The sequence below is a fragment of the Notothenia rossii genome (genome assembly GCF_949606895.1).
Source record: "Notothenia rossii genome assembly, chromosome: 7".
In the NCBI taxonomy this organism is placed as follows: domain Eukaryota; kingdom Metazoa; phylum Chordata; class Actinopteri; order Perciformes; family Nototheniidae; genus Notothenia; species Notothenia rossii.
The window spans coordinates 35,701,738-35,716,630 of NC_136905.1; the positions used below are offsets into that span (position 1 = coordinate 35,701,738).

At 39.0% G+C, this 14,893-nt stretch overlaps 1 protein-coding gene across 1 annotated transcript; it reads left to right on the forward strand.

Moving 5' to 3' along the window:
- The first annotated feature begins 2,785 nt into the window (after positions 1-2,785).
- On the forward strand, positions 2,786-11,545 carry popdc3 (popeye domain cAMP effector 3). Its single transcript, XM_079692495.1, has 3 exons — positions 2,786-4,713; positions 9,585-9,693; positions 10,995-11,545. The coding sequence occupies exons 1-3, from the start codon at positions 4,205-4,207 to the stop codon at positions 11,271-11,273; spliced, it is 897 nt and encodes a 298-aa protein (XP_079548621.1). The 5' UTR covers positions 2,786-4,204; the 3' UTR covers positions 11,274-11,545.
- The last annotated feature ends 3,348 nt before the right edge of the window (positions 11,546-14,893 follow it).

The window sequence follows — 14,893 nt, forward strand, 5'->3', positions numbered from 1 at the left end:
AGTTTTTGTATTAACATGTAATCCTAATCCCCAATGTTTAGAAATGTAATAGTAATCAGATTTTTGTATTTAAGGGAATACAGTTACCTTTTTTGTTCATGCTGTATGTGTGGATATACTGTACAGTAGCTCTCACAGTACATGTAGTGTTGTGTCACCTTTATGGTTTAAGAGTACATGTGAAGAGGTCCATGTAACACTGTCACCTGTACCCTCCGGTTTCCCCCTGGACTTTATAGAGAAAGTCTGTGTTCCTTGAAATGATACTGTAGAAACCTCTTGGGTAATGCAGGAAAAAGGTCAAATAGAAATCTTCTGTCTCCTCTTCTCTCATTATGCTGGGAGGATAAAGGCAGCCAATCTGCTTTTCAAATTCTCTTTTGTTGGGGGTTTTTACAAATCGTCTGTGTTCTTCTTTCATTTCCTGTTACAAAGGCTTGAACGCACATCATTTGCACTGATCTGCATCGCTGATGTGCAGAGATCCAGTAATTGTGAAGATTTTCTTCCTCCATTTGCACTGTATGAGGAGAGGAAACAGGGGGAATCTTGGTTGCGAGAAATGAAAATCAGATGGGCTTCTGTTTCTCTCCAAGGTGCAGATTTTATTATTCTTCATGGATGTTTGATGGGGTTGGTCAAATGAAGAATGGCTTAGAAGAATCAAAGAAATTACCCCAACCTCAGTTAAAAAGCAGCCTCTTTTGAGCCGTTTGCCTTCTCTTTCAAGACAGGATATTGTCACCTGCTCCCTACTCTCTAATTTAACCTTTTCCTCTCGTCTTCCCACGCCTGAAGCCCACCTTAAGTCCTCGTCGGCCGCCAGTTATTTCACACTTTCTCTGTTGCTCCCTATCAGTTACTGTGACTTATTTTCTATCTGTAAAGCACATGGGCTGCATCTTGCATGAAAGGTGCTTATAAATAAAGTGTATTATTATAATTATTAATAATATTACTATTATTATAACAAGGTACAACAGGCAGGTTTGGAAGGTCACTGCGTATGCATTTAAAAAGAAAATCTGAAACTGCAACGTTTTTTTCCTCATTGAAATGTGTTAACCCATGTCGGCTACTTTAGCTACACATGAGGTTCAAACTATTGCTGGGAGGAGACTTTGGATCTAGAATTGTAATTGAATATGAATACACCTGGTTTAACTCACTAGAAATTAGGAGAATAGGCCTTCTTCCACACTAAATGTAGATTGGCTCATTCTAAAATAAAATAAAATAAACGACTGTTAGTCCCAGCCAGGGGATTATTCTCATTTGAAAAAATAATAATGAATATTACATTCCATTTCTGCCAAAGGATCCCTTCAATGTTGCTCCTTTGACACAAGAGAATGAACTGTTGATTAAGGGTTACAGTGCTGGCAGTAATGGAGTATTGGAAAGGAGTCAGTTTGGTTAGAGTTCAGAGTTAGGAAGGTTCAACAACATGCAGGCGAGGGGAGTAACCAATTACATTATCAGGTTACAAAAAAAGGTAACTATATTCCCGGTTTACAGTTACATTAGTAATAGACAGAATCAGATTATTGTTAGATTTCTAAAAATGGGGATTACTAGCAGGATTACATTGTTGTTAAAAACCTAAAAAGAGCATATAGAGTTTGTTGTAAAGGATCAGATGTTCTCTCTTCTTTGTAAACTGTTTTGTTCTGTAGGCTAATACTTTAAGTGTGAATCTATACGCCTGCCTGAATCTGCTTTATGGTTTTCACTTTCTTTGTTCATTTGTTCTGTTTTTAATTCAGTAGGTGAACCTATATGTTCATAAAATAGTGTGTGTGAGCTTAACTGTGTGTATTAAACTAAAACTGAGCATTTCCTGTCAGCTCAGATTTTATTTCTGCTTTTTTGTACTCATGTGTTTCCTTGTTGGCGTATAGGCTGTTAAGGTTACATTTTCCTGTTTTCTTATATAATATACTTTAACAATTTAAAAACATCTGATATATATTTGTTTTCTTTATCAATTTGCATTGCATTTGATATTGAAGTAATCCAAAATGACCTGAAAGTGATCAGGTTACATAACCTTTTTTTATCTAAATACTCTGATTAGGTTACATTTCAAATGTTTACAGGCAAACTGTTCCTGTATACACTTTTAAAGTCACCCTCCCACACACACTGATAGCTGTCATGTGTGAGATGAAACCTGAGACCTTCTGGCTGCAGCATGAAATCCTGCAACTGCCCCCCCCCCCCCCCCCCCCCCCCAACACCCAAAGTGATCTATCCAGGGAGAGCTAAAAATAAGAGAGGACTGGCAGCCATGGCTCGGATTAATTATTGCTGTGTGTCTCTCAGGAGTTGGTTTGGGAGAACGTGGAGTGTGATTGGACACATCTGCTCCTAACAGTGATAATATAAACATCATTCCTTATATGCGCACCAACATTAGTGCTGCTTGGTCCTTTGTCATATGTGGCTATTAGGGTTGGGAGGGTTATTTAAAAGTGTATTCCTTTATATAAAATATAAAAGTAATGTAACCTGATTAACTTCCGTTGCTTTTGGATTACGTCAATACCAAATGCAATGCAAAATACAAGACAAAATAAATATCAAATCTTACTGTAAATGTATTATGTGAGACAACAGAACAATGTAACCTTAGAAATTGTTTTTTAAAAAAAGAAAAACCTGTATTTCATTAAGCAAATTCAGGAAGTAGACCAACAATGAAACAAATGAGCAAATACTCAAAAGCTAATGCGCTTTATTTTATAGGCTAACTTTTGGGTAATCTGATCACACCTTTTTTTATGTCGCTGTAAGGAAAAAGTTACTTTTATGTATCCTGATTACGTGATCCAGTTACATGTAATCCATTACTCCCAAAACCTGGTGGCTATCTGATTTCTCTCAATTTAATATCAGGTATGCAGACACACTCAAACAGCCCGTGAGTGGAAATACTCTAAAAAGTATGATGTCCTATGCAGGGAGATAAATCCATTCGCTTGTTAAACATTTACAGAGACACATGCAACAGTTCTGTTATATTCTCTCATCCTCATAAAAATAGCTCAAAAGCTGGCAGCTGATGCCCTTCCTCTGCTTTCCTTTGTCATTACCCCTCATCCGAAAACGGGGCCAGACCCCTTATGTCTGAAGTGAAATACGCTTGGGATTCTCTGCTGCCCCAGATATCACCCACACTCACTTTATCCCAACCAGTAAACAGTAATAAACAGTAATAGTCACCTTTAGCAGGCTCACATTCATAACCCTTCATTTTTCTGATTTATGAGAATATATATATATATGTTCACTCGCGCAGCAGCTTTAACACTTATTATTCATAATTAATCATATTTGTAATTGTTTTTTGGTTTCATTTCCCCAACACATCACAGTTCACATTTAGAATCAGGAGGACAGCAGGACCAAGGGGACCCCTGCTATCATATTCACATCATATTTTATTACTGAGGCCAGCCATGGTCAAGCTACGCAGTGAAACATACAAACCGGAAATATGATGTTTTGACTTTCAAAATAAAAGTGTAATATGTTTGACTGAGGTTTAAAGAGCCCGCTGAACATTTTTTATTTCTTGCGTGACCTGTGTCCTTACGCCATGGAACCAGAATGAAACATAATATATATTCTGGTAGCCAAAGCCAACTAATTTACCAACTTACTTACAAAAAGTTGGATACATGCAATAAACCTCACCCTGTTCCAGTCCCGTCTCAAAACCCACCTCTTCAACTCTGCTTATCCTTAAACCCGCCCCTCCCCCCTCTGAACCAACATCCTCCTGACTGCTTTTCTGTTTTTGTTTTGTTTTTGTTTTTGTTTTTGTTTTTGTTTGTGTTTTTGTTCTTGTTTTGTTTGTCGACCTGACTCATAATGTAAAGCGTCTTTGGGTCTAGAAAAGCGCTATATAAATCCCATTTATTATTGTTATTATTAAACATACTGTTTGGTTCTAGTTTAATACAATTAGTTTTGTTGCCCAAAACCTAGAATATGAAATATAACAGCCAAATTGTTTATGGGAACACGAATTTAGAAAAAAATTATCGGTCAGTTGTGTCCTTCTACTGAGGCTATTTCCGGTGTTATCTCGGTGCTTTCGTTTTCACACAGTCAGGTGAACACTCGGGACATGTTGCGCGTGTTCCTCCGCTCTGTGACTCCCATGGCTCCAATGCTCTGGTAGTTTTCTTCACTTGACATGGACCTGGAGCCTCTGGACTTGGAGGCCCTGAACTTCACGGTGGAGGCTGCGACGGGGCAGCCCCTGTGTGAGGCGTGGCGGGAGTCCGCGGAGGGCTCCGTGTTCCACCTCGCCAACATCCTCCTGTTCCTCGGCTTCATGGGCGGCAGCGGCTTCTACGGGCTCCTCTACCTCTTCACCTTCCTCACCCTGGGCTTCTTCTGCTCCACCCTGTGGGCCTGGGGGGACCCCTGCACCACGGACTCCTTCCTGTGGAGCTTCGCCCTGTTCGGGGTTTGTCTGGGACAGGTGCTGCATGTGTCCTACCGCCTGAGGAGCGTGTCCCTCAGTGAGGACTTCCAGGAGCTCTACAATTGCATGTTTAAGAAGCTGGGGGTGTCGCTCACTCACTTCGGGAAGATAGTGACCTGCTGTGAGGGAGACATCCACACCCTAGAGAGGGACCAGTGCTTCGCCGTGGAGGGGAAGACTGCCATAGACAAGCTGTCGGTGCTGCTGTCTGGCAGGTGACCTGTGTTTACCTTCAACATGAATATAGTCTCACACTTTCTGTAGGCCTATTTAAAGTTTTAATGACGTTTTGATCTGCAGGAGATTATTTGCACGTTTTGTTTAAGACTAACCAGAGGTGGAATAAGTACTGTATTTGAATAAACTAAACGTACCAGAGTGTAGGAATTCTCATGTAAGTCCTGCATTCAAAATATCACTCAAGTGAAAGTAGAAAAGTATTTCAATCAAAATATAGTTAAAGTACCAAAAGTAAAAGTATTCATTGTGAAGATTGGTCCATTTCAGATTAATATATGATATGTTTTACAATTATTGATCATTAAAGTGTTCTCAAAGCTGGTAAAGGTGCATCTAGTTTGAATGACTTTGTATACTGCAGGGTAGCTTGTGGATTTACTCCAGGTGCAACTAAAGTCTGATTTAACACTTGAATATATTTCACATCATTCATCCAGATCTGTAATCTTAAAGTATTCAATACATTTAGTGGAGTAAAAGCACACTATATACCTCTGAATTGTGTTAGGGTAGAAGTAAAAAGTAGCAGAAAATGGAGATACTAAAATAAAAGTACCTCAAAATTGTACTTAATAGTACTGTAAATCTACTTAGTTTACATCACCGAGGATAACAACAAACAAAATAAATTGTGCATCATAAGAAACATTTAAAAACATTTCTGTGGGGATGCATATGACACAGTTCAACATTTTTTAAAGTTTTTTTTAGTGCACAAACTAACTTAAAAAACATAATTAGTAGGGGTACACCGAATGGGAAATTCTTGGCCAAAACCGATACCGAAAATAGGAAACAGTTGGCCGAAAACCGAAAGCCAAAAGGCCGAAAATGATTAATAGAAATATATATATATATATATATATATAATCAGTGGCGGCCGGCCCATAGGGGCGCTAGGGGCGCCGCCCCACCTCTTCCCACATAAAAAAAAAATTAGAAAAAAATATATATAGCCTATATATATATATTTCAAAAATATATATATTTCATATTTTTTATTTTTAATGAACAAGGTAAATATCATACAATTGGTATCAGTAAAATGTATAATCTACAATAAAATCTTGTTTAAAATTGTGTTACAATGTCTAAAGTTACTGATAAGTCACATGTTTCCTGCCTGGCCTTGCCCTTGGCATTAGTTTATCATTACGGGGCACTGCCCCCGAGCCAAACAGCAGCAACCAGCACGTTGCAAAAGTCTCAATAGTAAACTGTGCCGCCGAAACATAATTTCAGCCAATCAGCGCCGTCAAATATTTTGGTCACGAGAGCGCTCACGTTGGCACCCACGTTGCTTACGTGCGTTGACGTGAGTTGTTTTTTAGACTCGTGAGGAACTGGGGTAGTATAGTAACGCAGTGTAGGCGGAGCCGTGACGTCATCTTCAGTGAGTTCCCCAGAAAAACAACACAGCCGTTAGCTCTTAGCACTCAGCGCTCACAGCTCTTCATATCTGTTCAGAAACTTGACAAAAGTTAAACAAGTACAAACCACATACTGTCTGTGTCATGGCGAATACAGTCGCTGGTTTATTTATGTCTGTAAAGGCCGTTGTTGTGAGTGTGGACGGTCGGAGCATTTACAACGTTAGCTTAGCCAAATCTCCATTAGAAAACACGCATTTTAAAAGGTTTTTCGCCTGCCGTCTGTCTGCAGACTTGTCAAAGCCTTAATTCATGGTTTTTACAATCCGGTATCAGTATGTTGTTACTTCGGCATCATTTTTGAAACTTGTATTACAATTAAATCACGGTCAAATATGTTCATCTTGTTGTAGTTGTAGCCCCCTTGACAGCGATTCTCTCTCTAGTTTAGACTGCGGTCAAGCCAGCCAGCCTCACGTGATATTCTGGTGCGCGAATATCCTATGCATTACGGTGGAGTAAAAAACAAATCCTCCCTCTGTGTTTAGATGAGAATAAAACAAAACTGTCCAGTATCAAAGACTCATTTCACTTCAGGGTGATAGCAGGACATCCCATCTAGTCACTCAGAAAAAATGTACAGTTTCAAAATAAAAGACCTTTGGGGACAGGGATGATAGCTCATATATGAGACTTCAAAGGTATTTTATTTTGAAACTGTACATCAGAATGTCCTGATTTTTTTTGAGTGACGACATGGGGTGTCCTGCTATCACCCTGGAGTGAGATGGATCTATGATACAGGACAGTCTTTGTTTTATTCTCATCCAAAAACAGGGATGATAGCTCATATATGAGACTTCAAAGGTATTTTATTTTGAAACTGTACATCAGAATGTCCTGATTTTTTCTGAGTGACTAGATGGGGTGTCCTGCCATCACCCTGGAGTGAGATGGATCTATGATACTGGACAGTTTTTGTTTTATTCTCATCTAAAAACAGGGATGATAGCTCATACAATAGAGATTTCAAAGGTCTTCTATTTTGAAACTCTACATCAGAATGTCCTGATTTTTTCTGAGTGACTAGATGGGATGTCCTGCCATCACCCTGAAGTGAAATGAGTCTTTGATACTGGACAGTTTTTGTTTTATTCTCATCTAAGCACAGAGGGATGATTTTTCTTTACTCTACCGTAATGCATAGGATATTCGCGCAGCGCAATATCACGTGAGGGCTGACTTGACTAGGTTTTCCCGATGCTGGCTTGACCGCAGTTAGTTTAGCATACTCAGCCCGACTCAGCCTGGTTGTTCCTGGCCCTAGAACCACGATTTTATGGGGCCATTACATCACCAGAAGTCCCAATTTAAGGGCTAATTTCTCCCAAAATAATTTTTTTACTCACTATATCAACAGCCCCACCAAAAATATTTTCCACCAGCCGCCACTGTATATAATGTATACATTTTTTTTTACCAATGTTGTTCAGCTACCTGATTATGGAAAAAGACATGATTATGGCAACACTTAACTTAAATAATAATCACTATTATGGGTCCATAAAACATTTATTCAGAACTTTTGAATGCATACAGTACATTAATTCCAAGTCAAGTGCATTTTCTTTTCTCTGTAGGATAACTACAACAAAGTGCATTCAGAACAAAGCCAAGGTGCTTTAAAACTGCATAAACATCTAGGCCAGTAGGCCTACATCAAAATAGTGTAAATAAAGACTGTAACAGCCACGCCTTCAACAACAACAAATGCACCTATAAGTTTGGTAACCTAACGTGTTGTTGTGATGACGTAATCAAAACGCGGCGACAAGCACGGCGCGCGACCATGCTCGCTGCTGGCTTACAGCCAACATGTCTGCCGCTTGGAGATATTTCAGAATATCAGAGAAAGAGGCGCGGATTGCGATTTGTAAAACGTGTTCAGCTAACATTTCTCGAGGGGGTGTAACTGCAAAGACTTTCACCACTTCGGGATTACTCCACCACTTCAAATCAAAACACCCGGACAAATATGCGGAGTATGATCAACGTAACCCTGTTCTCTGACATTCAGTGATATTTTTTCGGTGCTAACCGAAAGGGCTTTTTAACCATTTTCGGCCGATAATTTTCGGTGGCCGAATATTCGGTGCACCCCTAATAATTAGTATCTATCACAAATGGATATCTATCACAAATTATGCTATCATAAACTCTTCATTTGTAGGGGGCCCAAGCTCAGCCCTCCCCTAGAAATGTAGGTGTAAACATGTCCCCATTAAAGACAATAAAGCATAGAATGCATTCTAATATTAAAATATTACAAAGTGTTACTGTCATGTGCCCAATAGCTACTTCATAGATGTTTGCAGAGTCTGAAGTCTGGCTCCTCCAAGCAACATACTTTTAAGACATAAAGAGAAACAACATAAATGCTAATGAATCAATGGTGCAAGTTAAATGCAGGAATAGGTGAAATATGTACCTGTTAAATGAAATAATGAACTCAAAGTCAAATTAAATACTTTACATTGGAATTCAAAATTATATTTTTCACTATTTTCCATCTAGAGTAATTTTTCTTACTTTGCTATATGCACTAGTCCTTCTGATTTTCCACTGGCTTCATTGGTGATTAGCAATGCTGTTTATAATATTTGACATATCCAATTCTGGGAGGAAATAGTGTTTTTATTTCATCGTAAAACATCTTTAAAATGAATTAACATGTGTTGGTTAAGATGAAGTCTGTTTAAACATTTAACTCAGAAAATGTGGTGAATAATATACATTTGTAATTGTATGGTTCTTTTAAGCTGACTTGTGTCCTCTTACAACAGCAGAAACTTTTTTTAAAGGGATGTATATTTTAAACATCACAAGGTATTATTATTTGGCAGATTCTGTCAATCTTTGCATTAACATTCACACACTTTAGTTTGCCATCAGGAGCATTAGCTGGTTGGTTCTGTTACAATTACTGTAACTTAGTATAATGTCATCAGTAAGCTTATGTGAGTATCAAAATATTAACATAAAGATGAACCTTTATTGGACCCCAGGGGGAGATTGAGTTTTCCACTCTGTTTGTACATATTGTAATACACGCACACACTACAAATACACACAGGTATGTGTGCACACTTGCACATACTAAAGTCATTTAACCTGATTACTTTTGGATTACGTCAATATTAAATGAAGTGCAAAAACATACTAGAGAGAATAAATAATTGTTAATGAAATGTTTTTTTTAATTAGGAAGAATGAAAGTAACCTAAATGAAAACCAAAAAGTAATTCAAGCTATTGCATGGACATCCCACTGATAAGCTGGGCACGAACACAGTGTTGTTGTGTGTACAGTTGTTGCGTTGACTTTCACTCCTGCTGCACCCTGACTGTTTTCTTCTAATATTGTTTCCTATTGGAAGGGGGATGAGTAATGCCACATGTCCCTCCGTTCTCCTACAGAGTCTGTGTGACGGTTAACGGAGAGTTCCTGCATTACATCTACCCCTTCCAGTTTCTGGATTCACCTGAGTGGGACTCTCTCCGACCATCGGAGGAGGGGGTTTTCCAGGTCAATTGAACACACAAACCTTTAAAACACATCTCAGTTATTAATAACTCAGGAATGTCATTGCGACCATACACTGTTATGCCTGTAACCCACATTTTAGATTCATACACCTTTATGACACCATCAGCTTAACCTAAATGACTAATTTGTTACATTCATGCCAATAAAGCATACTACACTGATTTAAGGATAAGGCTTACACACCAAATTCTGTATTTACCCAATCAATCTTAGTAAATGAAATGGTTCCTATAAACATTATTTTGTGTGTGTGTGTGTGTGTGTGTGTGTGCAAATTCTGATATATTGTTACAATTATTTTCTTCGTCACAACAGCAAATTTGACATGTCATGTTGTGAAACACGTAAGGTTAAATGAAAAGCATTTACGATAACAGCGTTCTATTTTTAGAGAGCCACGCCTGGGTCCTGGTCTTGTGAATGGTCACTGGATACTTCAACACTTGCTCATCTTATTAGAAAGTCACCAATGGGCCAAAGTGGTGAACACACTAGTTTATCTTAGAACGTTTATTTTTATCTTTTGGGGCATTTGGCGGCCAATATCAATTATTTTTTCTAATGTTTGCCCATGCATACCAACACAACTGTCCCTTCCACGAATGATCAGACTTTGATAATTAACATTGTTATGGATTATAGAATGAATGAGTCCTAAACCCTGATATGAGTTTCCATTATAGCATTTCTTGGTCGCTCGTCTTGGAGTCAGTGGTTTTTCAAGGTTTCTTTGGTTAGATTTCTGAAGTAGGGTCTGTGGTTCACACAATTTCCTCGTTTTGTTCGAGGACATAAAACAAGTCAGTAAAAACCCCACTGGTTAATGTCTAAAGCTTCTTAAAAATGTTGGTTGATAACCAGTAACGTCATAATGTCAAAAACATTAGCTGTGTTAGCTTAGCGGTGGTGATGTGAAGTCATGTTACCTTTATGTAGTTTTCTTAGCTATTTACTTCCTGTGATTATATTTAAGAAGCCCAATCCAATGAAATATTACATTGCTTTTTGACGGGAACCTTTTGTGAGGATAACTTCCAAACCGGCCCACACTGCACTACTCTCTTTGTCCTACCTATCTTTTCCCATTAAAGGATATGTCCAGTCTATTACAACCATCTGTTCTCGATCCCAGCCATTGCTTAAACTATGGGCAAAACTACAAGATAAGACCCACATTGTAATAAAATGGAGTTCTCCTTTGACTGACACATGATTGGCAGCATGTTTCCTGTCAGCCTCACCTCTTTGTTATCATGTACTGTGTGTTTGCCTCTCCACAGGTGACGCTGCGTGCCGATAACCCCTGCAGATATGTGGTGTGGAGGAGGAAGAAACTCTATCTGCTCTTTGCCAAACATCGCTACATTGCTAAGATTTTTGCCCTGGTTGTGCGCAACGATATCACAGATAAGCTGTACTCTCTCAACGACAAGGCTTTCGACTGCTCCGGCCACCGCTACGATCTGCGCTTGCCCAGTTACTGTCACATGCCAGGGACAGAATTAGAAAAGGCAGATGTCTTCCTGCAAGTGCCGGTGCAGAGACCAAAGACTGCCTAAACACACACACACACACACACACACACACACACACACACACACACACACACACACACACACACACACACACACACACACACACACACACACACACACACACACACACACACACACACACACACACACACACACACACACACACACACACACACACACACACTGCTGTAAACCATACACACTAAAGTTACTCCTTGCATGTAGGAATAGGTGTTATCTGCACTGTGTTGGATTAGTGTGTTTCCAGCGTTGTTTAATCTGCCCACATTGTTAGACCTCAACATGTAAAGTATGTAGGTGGAGCTGGCAGACTTCAACACACCATGTGTCAGAGGATACTCTCGAGGGGGCTGCTACTACGTGTAAACTGGGGTCACGTGATTTCAGCGGGAGAGGCTACAATCAGTATTGATGCGCTGGAAAAAGACCTGACAGGAACGTGACATCAGGGAGGACCCGCCAATTTCAGATGCTATGTGACGTACGTTGAAATGATGAATCACCAATCTAGAGTTTTGAAGAGAGATGAAATAAGCAAGAGGCCTAATTATAAAGTATCCACCACTTTCTTCTTGTTTGCTAAACCTGCAGAAGGTATTTCCTCCATATACACAGTCTATTTGGCGGGAAAAGGATATCAGTAGTTAGTTTCTTTCCAGACAGTTTGAGATAACGTTAACAGCTCTATAGAACTGATCTGTTGATCCTGTCAACTTTAAAGGTCCCATGTCATGCTTTTCCGGTTATTGCCTGTCCCCTTGTGTGTTATGAAGGTTTGTATGCATGTAAACGGTCTGCAGAGTCAAAACCCCTCTTAAGTACACCCTGTAGCGAGTAAAACTCTAACACAGAAAAGACCTCTCTAAAACGCCTCGTTGGAGATTTCTAATTTTCTTCCTGGGTATCGCTACGTAGGGATACCCAGTAGCCACGCCTAGAGCTATGTCCGCACCGTCTCCCAGCCTTTCAAAACAAAGCTTCACAAACCTTTCAGCGATTCATGCCGGATATGTACAGTGTAGGGCACTGAAGAACGATGCTGTTCCTACTTTGTTTGGACCAGCGGGAGATTTGGGTACACAACCTGTAGGTATTCATTGTTGTTTGTGTATTTATGATGTTTAAAACAAACAAGGTATTTACCACAACTGTTTAAATTGGTAAACGTTTTTCGGGCTGCTAAATTGGGATTGCGGAGAAATGCTCTCCGCAGACCCATTCTCACAGCGTTATAAACCTTTTTCTTACTCAATATCAAGCCACACTTATTGTTTTTACTTCGGCTGTGAGTGTTTGTGTGTGCTCAGGATGAGTTTCGCTTGTTCTCGCTGTTTCGCCGACCCGGAAGCCTGTCCGCTCCTCGCAGCAGATCGCAGCAACGAGCCTCGCAACTTCCCGACCAATCAGAGCACACTGGGCTCACAGGGAGGGGAGGGGAGGGGGGGGGGGGGGGGGGGGGGGCGGCAGGAGCTCCAACAAGCCGTTTAGGAAAGAGAGTGAATACACATACTTTACAGAGATGCTGTTTGAGAAACCAATGTGAGTTTGGAAAATTGCACAGTATAAATCTATTCTAGTATACCTCAACAATGGAATTATGATCAGTAGAAATGGCCATGACATGGGACCTTTAAGGAGAGATTTCAACATTTTTGGGACGCTTGTGTCTTTTTGTCATTTGTTTAATATTTAGTAAATACATAATGACAATTTGTTAAAGTTATTGCTAAAGCTAATTAATTGACAAACGACAGTTTATTGATGCAGTCAGTGAGGACATTTTGGTGTGTGGTGCATGCTGACTCAACATTTGTATCGATATAAAAGGAACACCTATAAGTACTTGACCGTTAAATCCATTAAAAGACCATTAATATGACTCCAATAAAAATAATGATTGGTAAATAATTTGGTGTCTCATTTTTATGGCTTTACCTATAGCTGCTCTTCTGCCAATGTTTATATCCTGCCTAGCTGTTGCTTTCTAACCCTGTGCAATCATGTCATCATTGTCATTTTGAGGTATAAATATATTTAATGATATTACTGATGAAAGCTGAATCGTAGAATAGAATTGTCTTTCATTAAAGAAAGTGAAAGGGTTTCCCGGACTGGATGTAGAAGTAAGCTCTGAGCACTTTCTAGACATATTGATCAAGAGAAAAAACAATCACCACAATGTTTCTGTGTCTCGTAGTCACACATCAATGTTTTATGATTTTCCAGAGAAAAAGTAGTGGATATGACTGAGTAAAGTATTTGTGTTCAGGCTCATGACACAGGGCTCAGATTAATTAGGAAAAGTATGCTTGGCGATTGGCTTTTGTTAATGTAATATTGTGCCATGTAAATAATTATTTGTGTCTTGTACTGAAAAATAAATGATACTTTGTTTTAATGTATGGAATGTTGTTATTCAAACACGAGGCATTTTTTATAATTTAACTCAAGACCCACCTTTATTCATTTGGGTTTTAATTGATTATATGTATTATAATTGCATCCTTTTTTTATTTTTATTTCCATTTTTATATTTTATATCTATTATTTTTTTTCTGGTTTTGTTTAGTGGCTGTGTTTTTCTTTATTTAGGTATTTTATCAATCACAAAGGCATGTGTTACCTAGAAAGGGGGGTGAGTTGTGTACTGTTTTTATTTCGGCTGTATGAAAAGTGCGAAATAAATAAAGTTTGATTTTATGTGGAGAGTAAGTAAATAAAGCACATGTAGTGTGTATCTGTTTTGTGTGTTGTGTAACCTTCGCCCGTCCAACAACAATGTGAACAAGATAATACTGGCAGAAAGAAAATATTTAGTTGACCACGTTAATATTAATTAAATCTTATTTTATTAATCCCCCAAAGTCTGTTCAAGAAGGACTTTAATAATAAAACAAATCTTAAGGATGAGCATCTATTAATTATTATATATTAAGCATAACAATAAAAATACAATTTTGGAATGTTGAGTTCCATACAAAATACCTTTGTATTGGCAGATCATTAAAGGTCACCTATTATGCAAAATCCACTTTTTCATGTCTTTTATACATAAATATGTATCCCTAAAGAGATTGTAAAGTTTCAGGAACAGATTTCCTCTCTTTTTGTCCTGATCCATTTATATAAAAACCTGTCAGAAAATGAGCTGAACAGATTTTGGCGACTTTATGATGTCACAATTTTTTTTGGGGTTGTGTAACCCTTAGCCAATCACCAACCAAGCTACCCCCCCCCCCTCCCCACCTGAATCTCCTCCTAGAGCACCATTGTTTAAAACAAAAACCAAAATCTCTCAGAGGGGCGTGGCCAGCAGCAGCTCGTTAGCATTTAAAGCTATAGTGACAGAATCAGCACTTTTGAAACAGGGCTGAAACAGAGGGGATTATGGGATGCTAAAATTATCTGCTTCAGCCTAACACTTCAGAGACATGTTTTGAATATATATGAGACATATAATACATTGTTGAAAAAGAGTAAGATTGGGGACCTTTAAATAAAAGCATTTTGACATCCCAGTGACAGATTTGGGGTCAGTGTGCTCTGTCCCCCCCTGCTGGAGCTCTCAGCCCCTGAACGTGCTCTGCTGTCGCCTTCCTGCCCATTTTAGTCTCTCCCTTTCA

Bases quoted from the DNA above. Each gene is read 5' to 3' on its own strand.
- popdc3 (XM_079692495.1), top strand. From the start codon at position 4,205: ATGGACCTGGAGCCTCTGGACTTGGAGGCCCTGAACTTCACGGTGGAG. The intron at 4,714-9,584 runs GTGACCTGTGTT...GTTCTCCTACAG, and splicing joins TCGGTGCTGCTGTCTGGCAG to AGTCTGTGTGACGGTTAACG. The intron at 9,694-10,994 runs GTCAATTGAACA...GCCTCTCCACAG, and splicing joins CGGAGGAGGGGGTTTTCCAG to GTGACGCTGCGTGCCGATAA.